The sequence below is a fragment of the Protopterus annectens genome, chromosome 3.part1, assembly GCF_019279795.1.
Source record: "Protopterus annectens isolate FY-2018-M chromosome 3.part1, PAN1.0, whole genome shotgun sequence".
NCBI classification, from domain to species: Eukaryota; Metazoa; Chordata; order Ceratodontiformes; family Protopteridae; genus Protopterus; species Protopterus annectens.
This window is the reverse complement of record NC_056732.1, coordinates 1,151,377,563-1,151,386,848: the sequence shown is the minus strand read 5'-3', so window position 1 is coordinate 1,151,386,848 and position 9,286 is coordinate 1,151,377,563. Positions and strand designations below refer to the sequence as shown.

The following is a 9,286-nucleotide window of genomic DNA, read 5'->3' as shown; positions in this document are numbered from 1 at the left end:
ACCACTCAGGAACTAATTTCAACAGTAACAGGGACAAGGCAAGGACAAATCAGGGACAATCACAGACACTTTTGCAATATTACTTGTATTAACTTGAAACGTTGACAGATTCAGAGCATATGTATTAATACTTATATTGTGTAGTAAAAGACATCTATTACTCTTAATTATTGTCATTATCCATTCAGTGTAATCAGCACCTTTCCTCCAAAGGTCACTGGTTTTAGGGGGGATTAAGAGGCTGGCCAGTTATTGTGCGAATGCTCTGACCATTGGTAGGGTTGCCACATTTTCATATGGCCAGGATGGGATATATTCTGGACACACCAGATTTTTCAGGCCAACACATACCCACGGTCAGTACAGGGTTTAGAACTTTACTTATTTTCCTAGATGAGAGCTTATTATTGTAGCAGTTTAGTTGCTTATTCTGTTTCTTGTAAGATTTACGTATTTTACATATAGAAATAACTGTTTTAGGCAACTGTTACATGAGATATGGTACATAATTATTTCCTACGATCACAGGACATTTGCCATTGTATTATTTTTGGTCAGGACACACCTATGCAAACAGGGACTGTCCCTTACAAAGTGGGACAGGCGGTACCCTGCTTACATCAGTACCTTAATCACCCTATATCCAACTGCCACTATGCGAATGTGTAAAGTATATATTTTTGCTAATTCATGTGGGGAGCCGTGCATCACGGTCAGGTGTTTAATCCAGGGTAGTAAGTTGTGCATTACTGAGGCTGAGCAGTCTCGTGAACCACTACTGCACATACAACTTGTGTCCAGATGTCTACAGGACTGGACATCATGTCATGATACCAAGTCTGATGTTTACACAGGATACTTATCCCATGAGGGATATCCAAAAATTGAACAAGACAATAACCTTCGATCTTTTTGGATTTACGAAAATGTGATAGGGTTATACATGCAAGGGATACATAGTTTGCAATCCTGACACTGCCTAGGGTGAGACTGCCTTCTAGATGTGAGTAGTGGTCACTATGTGCAGATATGGCTGTGCCAAGCTAGCAGCCCGAGTATGGCTGGATTTGGTGGATGTTCAAGAATGGGGGGGGGGGGGTTGTGTGCTGTAGAAGGGATGATGGGTATTCAGTTATGCATCCAGGTGTGTTGTAGTTGGATGGCTCAGTTCAGTCCAGACCATTATGTGGGTATGTGCTGGTGACGTTTCTGTACATGCGTATCGCACATTTTAATATTCATATGTTTGTGGGATTGTGTTCTACAGTATGGCCTGTCAGGTTGTATTGCAGATGTGTATGTTTGTTCTTTGTGTTTCTTTCAGATTCACCCACTGCTCCCTCATACACCTTCAGTTCACCTATTGTGCATCCAACACTGTCTACCCTTTGCGAATTATTACATTACCTGTCCCCCCACACCCATATTCCACACACTCCATCCATCCCTTCTCTGGTTGATGACCCATTGCATGGTCAAGGGAACACATTGCATACACTACATATGTCAGGTACCTGTATGGTTGTGAGGACTACCCTAGCATTTTTCACCTTCCACATGCTGTACATCATGCACATAGGTACACGCAAATACTTATCTTTCATTACATGGTAGGTAGACCCGGATAATACCCATTCATCTTTGGCCCATCCTGACAAGGACACCTTGGACTGCAAATGGGCAGATTTTGGGTGAATGCTCTGACCATTGGTAGGGCTGCCACCTTTTCATATGGCCAGGATGGGATATATTCGGGACACACATCAGATTTTACAGGCCAACACATACCCACGGTCAGTACAATGGATAGTAGTTTTGTTTTATGCATAAATGTAAGCTTATTGTTGTAGCAGTTTAGCTGCTTCTTCTGTTTCGTTTACTTGCTTATTCTATTTCTTGTAACATGTATGTATGTTACATACGGAAATAACTATTGTATGTGACTTTTACATAAGATGAGGGACATAATTATGTCCTACGGTCGCAGGATATTTTACATTTATAATGGTTTTGGTATGGACACAACTGCCCAGAGGGGGACTGTCCCTCACAATGTGGGACAGGTGGTAACCCTGACCATTGGGCTAGACTTAGCTATTGGCGGCGCACTAACACAATGCGTTTCACTTCCACTTGGTATAACTATCAACACTGCAATAGAATATGGGCACGGGGTTTTAAATGTCATTTGTTCGAGGGATGGGGACTCAATATTCAACTACGTGCATTTGTGCTTGCTTCTTATTTTTGTGTTTGCAAAATTGTCTTGCATGCTTTGCATACGTTTCAGTATCCACGGACACTGACAGGTGTGATTACTATTGGAGGCAGGCTGTAATATTCAGCATTTTAGGTTGCACGTAAACAGCCGACATGTCCACGCCTACGTGCAGCGCTTTGACACGCCCCATGCACTCATGCATGTTTCCTATGCACGTGGATGTGGTGGCAACACCCCTTCATTAATATGCATATGGCACTACTGTGCCATCTCTATGCCGCATGGTCAGCTCAAGCCTAAAGTCGTCCTTGTGCTGAACTTCATGAATCCTGGGGATCGTCTTAGCAACTTAAGCAGGGAGTGCTTAACATTTGTAAAGGTCAGGTATCACACCACTCTAGTGCTTAAGTGAGTTGTATTTTTCTGAATATCAGAGCATAATCACCATACTGCATGCATTACATCTCTATCCTTAGCAATGATGACAACATCATTCCATATGTAACTGAATACAAATACTTAGGTTTAAACTTAGATCCTTCTTTTTTCCTTCACTACCTGTACTGAGAATATCATTAACAAAGTCATCTGTCAACTTAAACTCTGTTATAAAATTCTTACTTCTATAGTACATAAAGCCATGGCCAAGAACATCCTTCTCCCAAAGCTAGAATATGGACTTCTATACTGTTTTTCCACTTTCCATGCTGTACACATAGATTGCAAGTCATAGATAATAAAATTGTTAGATTTGTGCTATTTGCAGACCCTAAAGCATACCATTTCAACCTTCTGAAAAACCTGCATTGGCTCCTCATAACTGAACGAGCAACAAACCTACTTAGTAACTTAATACGCAAGATTCAAAAGGGTGGCTACTGTCCCCCCTCTTAAAAGAAGACTGCCAATCAGAGAACAGACATACTCCCTTAGCAATGTACAGGAGAACTTAATTTTAGTGAAACAACCCATATTTAAAACAGCCATTGGTGAATGGGTCTTCTCCAGAACTGGTACATCTCTCTGAAATGAATTCTCTATAAAAGCAAGGCATCAAGAAACTCTGCTAACGTTCCAAAGATATAATTCTGAATATCTCTGTATGGAAGTAGTCTGCAAACATTCTTGGGATAATAGATAATTGAAAAAAACTTTTTGCTCTTACTCTCTCTTCCAGAAATGTATTATATATCTGCTATTAACTATTATATTTACCTATTACTGATGAACTTTTCTTTTATGTCCAGTTTCTGGGTCATTCTTTCACATAAACAATTCTAGAATTGTTAAATAACTTTACTATTTTAGATTTTGAAATCTGATGTTTATGTTCTTCCCAATTTCTTCTTTTCAGTTGTTAGTCTCTTATTGTTGGGGCATATTATTTCACCGGATAATCTCTAATTTTGTACTGAATGACTTATTTAAGCTGTATAGTTCACTAATGTTTGGACTTTAATACTTTACTTTGTTACTGCATCTGCATAAAAATATCTGCTGGGCCTACAATGCCTTACTTATTACTTGCTTTGTAAACTGTATTATACTATCACTTTACGTATCTGAAGTATTTCTCCACAGGAATCCCCTGAAAATGGGATTTACCAGTTTGATGTCTCCAGTAAATATGTATTAGATAAAAAAAATATATATATATATATATATATATATATATATATATATATATATATATATATATATATATATATATATATATCACACACGCACATGCATGCATGCACACACACACACACACACACACACACACACACACACACACACACACACACACACACACACACACACACACACACACGTGCATATGTCAGTGCATGCATAAATACTGCAAGGGTTTCCAGAAGCAACGATGACAGCAGTAGGGATGGAATGTTCATCATTCTGATTAGCAGTAATTATTTTATCATACCTTTTGGTGGGGCCTGCAAGAGCACGGCCATATTTAAAATGCCAAACTTACAAAACTATAGAAGAGCATCAAACCCTTCCAACACAGAGATACCTGCCATTCTTGGAAAAGAAGATAGCCAATGTATACTCATTTCCTTATGTCTCTAAGTGCTCAGATCCCTTCCCTAATCTAAGTAGTAACATCAGGGACAAGAGTTCTGGCCACTCAGTCACCACAGGTGCCATTTTGTTTATTTAATTCTGCTATTATTCACTAACTGGGAGAGACATAGTAGGCAGTTTTTTTTTACAACATTTACAGCATCTCAACGAATGCAGAAAAAATATAGATAAAAATGTCATATAGGGCATCAGATTAATTATAAGATCAATTAATAGCTTCAGTGCAATAATGTCAGTACCATGAGATATCATAATCCAATGACCCTTAACAGAATCCTCGATAAACATTTGAAATGCCCTGACCTGCTACAGCGAGTCCCAAAATGAGGAGACTGAATAAGAGTTGACTTCTGTATACCAAGTCTGAGATGCCATTTCTTGGAATGTTCCCTTTTTCCCTAGGTATTATGATCTTGGAGATGGTATATGTAAGTTTGGTGTGAGGGGGTGCAGGGGGGAAACTTGCCCTGCCTGCAAAAAGAAGTTTTAAAGAGATTGCAGTCTTTTTTTTCTGCTTTTTGGCACTTGGCATTTCGAGTGCCAACATTTAAATAGGAAGCCGAATCCTCACTCTTTTTCACTACACAAGGGTGGAATAACCCCCCCCCCTTTTTATTTTATTATTTGATATGTTAAGATGTATTTAACTGCATAGCTCATCTCTTGCATGTATTACTCAGAAATGCAGCAGGTAATGAAGATTCAGATGAAGTAAACCTAAATGTGACATTGATGTTTCTTCTTCTTCTCCTTGAGCTGAGGACATGGGCACTCCACGTAAGTTCTTTATTATAAGTACCACAAGTTAATTTTTTCCTTTTGTACTTTATGTAATACTTTAATTTTCTCCAAACTCTGTAACAAAATGTTTTAAGAGCAGCAAAATACTTGTAGAAAAATTAATAATACATATTAACTTAAGTTAAAGCTGCGGTGGTGCAGCTGTTAGCGTTGTCGCCTCACAGCAAGAGGTTCACCCATTCAATTCTCAGCTGGAGTGCTTTCTGTGTGGAGTCTGCATGTCCTCCCCACAGTCTAGTGATGTTAAAGACATGCAGGTAGGTGGGAGCCTGAATGGGCATGCCTTTGTTGAAGGCTGGGTGTCGGGCTGGCAACTCGGCACTGTAAAAATCCACTGGCAATCATACGCGACCGGAGTTCCGCTGTGGCGACCCCTAACTGGGAAAAGACAAAAGTCTTTTAAACTTCAGTTTTGGTGTCAGATTTATTTTTATATTTAATAGCTGAAAAGTTGTTTTCAAGAAAACAATAATATCTGCTGTTATTTCATCACAAACACACATCATCCATTGGCTCTTTTCCATACCATTACTTAAAGCAAAATACCTTCGGGAACTTTAATTTGTACTTTTTATTGTAGCTGCATACAGCAGATAAAAGCAGAACATTTTGCACAGAATAAAATGAAATGCAGATTACTTCATGGGTTATGACTATTTTGTTCAGGTTCCTGAGAATTTATTCTGAAGTCTGTTTGTTGGGTTCACAGTATTTGATGCAGTTATATTATGAATCATTTTATTATGTCTTTGTTGGGTTTGACTAGCTTAGTCATAGCTGATGCACGCAAACAGCAACAAATAAAACAATATACCACATTAAAGTTTAGAACTGATTTTCCTGAACTGTCATCTGTACTTTCCACTCACTATATCATACTGGAAACGATATTGTGAAACAGATTGGTAATACATAAGCACATGTACAGGGTCTTGATTTAAACAAATTCAGAACTTTATAATCAAATGTACAAATACTTTGACATTTTAGTACACTTTACAAAATCTTCAGGCTATCAGTATTTGTACTTACTTTGTAAAATATTTGAAATGATTTTGTAGTTACAGAAGATTAGAATTAAAATCTCTGACTTGGTAAATTTCCTAAAAACAGAGGGTAAAGCTCAATCTGACAGAAAAATAATGTGCTCGCCTAGAATGCCAGGAAAGCATAAGTTTGCCATTCATTAAGTTAGCAAAATTAACTCATTTAGCAAACATGCAATCAGAATAACATGTCATCAGCCTATCTTTCAGATTTATTTAATTTTGACTGACAGTGACTTTTATCCTTTTGGAAATGATTTACTTGGTAACATCAATCCCTACAACCTTGATTTGGCTAGCAGACTCATGTGCTAGAATAACCAACCAGTAGTTAAGTGAGTGAATGACCAAGGGGAAGGGACAACTAAAACTGCCACAGGAATTATACTTACTGGACCACTGGTTATTGCAACTCTCAGAACTAGGGCTTGTGAGGACATTATGTTTGCAATGAGATGTCAGGCATGGTCTACAGCACAGTGCAACACTATATATGCAGGCTATAGTCCTAACATTGCAAGCATTACACTCACCTGAAGACAGAAGGAAACAAAATAACATTTCACATTAGAATTGTAGCTCTACATGCATGATGGGTAATTGACCCTCATCTCTCATTCCAGTCACCGTCACTGCCAGCATCACCTCTAAGCCTCAGCTTGAGAAATGGGGAGAATGATAGAGCCTGTATCATGAAGTGCAGGTTAGACAGCATGAGTTGGAAAGAAAACATAAACTTGTTAAATACATGGATTTGTAATGGTTTGACTGGAAATGTATGACTGGCATATAACTATTCAAAAACAATATATTTAGCGTAAAGGGAGAAAAATAAAATCTGCTTGAATAAATGGGCATCATTTTTTCAACTTAGAGCTGTGACGCCCTAAAAAGATTGTTTTCATGCACTGGCATGCAAACATAAATATATGTTTGCTATGTCTTAGTTATTATTCTACCTTTTTTCTTGCATTTCAGTCCAGAAAATTACTAGGGAGTTAACATTTTAAACAGTGATTTTGATTTTTTTTTATATTTTTCAAACTGTATTGATCAAGCTGGGACTTACAGTGAGACTCACCTCATCATTTCAGAAACATTAAGGGCATTGCAATTGGCCCTCAAGAAATTTACATTTACACTGGATCTCAGACTGGCATCTGCTACAGTTAATCACTTACAGTTTTGTACTTAGTGCTTTACCTCTATATCATGTAAGACTAGCCCATCTTCAGAGATTGCCACAAGACAGATGAACTCTTAACATGACGATACTAATGTGGCAGTCACTGACAATAAAATTCAGTATGCACTTCCAGTTTCTTTCATAGCAAAATAATGTTTGATATGTGCCGGGCCTCCTTGGCACACATCTGATGGTGGATTTTCTAATGGGTTTCCATCAAAATTTGATGAACATTGGCTGCACCCCCAGTCCAGCCTACTAAGATCTCCAAAGTTGTGAGGGAGGCTTTTCAAGTTGTTGTTTCCAAGCCAAAGTGTGCATAAATTCTTTAACTTACACAAGCTTCTAGGTAGGTGCTGTAAGCGATTGTGAAACAGCAGGAGGGTCTGTAGTTTTTGAAGATTCTGTATACTTTGTGGGATAAGTTTTATTTTATTATCGCTGACATCTAAAAATAGCAGATTCCTCAGCTGGCAGACATGTTCAGGTAGCTCCTGAAAGTGATTGTTGGCTAAGTGAAGGCTGTGCAGTTTCTGAAGCCGGACAAATTCCTGTGGAAGAAGACTTAAACAGTTGTTGCTCAGTGTTAGCTTCTGTAAGTTCTCCAAGGCACCAACTTCAGGGGGAATCTGTTGCAGTTCATTTGTGTCCATGATCAAAACTACAAGATTTCTCAGCTGCCCAATTTCCCTTGGAACTTTGTTAATTCTGTAGGTAAGACAACTTTCTCTTTCTGGGCTCATATCAAGGACCTGTAGCTCTTCTTGTCTAAATATTTCAGAAGGTAAGGACAACAGTTCTCTGCCTCTGAGCTTCAATTTTTTCTTATTGCTGGTGTGGTGTTGATCACCTTCCGCTCTGTATTTCCAGTGCTTCTCTGAACTGAAACCTGATCCATAGAGCTGAGTGCTCATTATTAATGCTTCTGGTTCTCAGAATAAAAGTAGGTGTGTAAATAATGCAAATTCCCTCAGACTGTCATTCTTTGGTGTTAGTAATGAAACATGTTGCCCTATGACAGAACTGTAAATTCTGTTATGTCTTCAGCTAAAATGTTTTGGCTCTGAATAAAATTTTCTTGCAGCTTTAATGTACAATCTGTGTTTATGGGTTACTTAGTTACAACAGCCAAAACAAACATTGTACTCTGCTAGTGTTTGCATTTCCTGGCACACATAATTTCTCTAGTATGCATTATTACTCCTAGAAACAGTGATGCTTTGAAAGCAAGGGCAAACAAAACAGACAATTAAAATGGATCTGTAAGCTTCTTTGCTTGACAACCTTTCATAAAGAAATGTGTTCTCATTATTTTTTCTTTTGCAGAGAAATCACTGCTACCCTCTGTTAAAGAATAAACAAGGGAATAGTAGATAAATCCTGTTCTGTTTAATCACCTGCATACTGTTAAATTCGCCCTTTATCTCCAGCCACACAGGTGTTTCGTCTTGTCAAGCCTTGTGTGTGTGTGTGTGTGTGTGTGTGTGTGTGTGTGTAAGAGCTTGCTTGTGTGTGTGTGTGTGTCTGTGTGTCTGTGTGTGTGTGTAAGAGCTTGCTTGTGTGAGTGTGTGTATGTGACTGTGTGTGTGTGTGTGTGTGTGTGTGTGTGTGCGCGTGCGTGTGTGTGTGCGTGCGCGTGTGTGTGTGAGCTTGTGTATGTTTGCGTGCATGCATGTCTGAGTGTGTGTGCATGTGTGTGTGTGTGTGTGTGTGTGTGTGTGTGTGTGTGTGTGAGAGAGAGAGCTTGTGCATGTTTGTGTGCATGCATGTGTGTGTGTGTGTGTGTGTGTGTGTGTGTGTGTGTGTGTGTGTGTGTGTGTCTGTGTGTGAGTGTTTATGAGTGTTTATTTCTATATACCTTCAGAGCTACAGCCCCTAGCAAAAGTAAGAAATGATAAATAGCTAAAGCAAGGAAAATATAGGTAAACAAAAAACAGAAAA

At 38.7% G+C, this 9,286-nt stretch overlaps 1 protein-coding gene across 1 annotated transcript; it reads right to left on the bottom strand.

The window, feature by feature from the left end:
• Positions 1-6,941: 6,941 nt before the first annotated feature.
• LOC122798388 (leucine-rich repeat-containing protein 30-like) lies at positions 6,942-8,417 on the bottom strand. The gene has a single exon (XM_044067283.1). It carries the CDS (start codon positions 8,257-8,259, stop codon positions 7,462-7,464), a length of 798 nt encoding a protein of 265 aa, XP_043923218.1. The 5' UTR covers positions 8,260-8,417; the 3' UTR covers positions 6,942-7,461.
• Between the last annotated feature and the right edge of the window lie 869 nt (positions 8,418-9,286).

Excerpts from the sequence above, each read along its gene's own strand:
- LOC122798388 (XM_044067283.1), bottom strand. The coding sequence starts at position 8,259 with ATGAGCACTCAGCTCTATGGATCAGGTTTCAGTTCAGAGAAGCACTGG.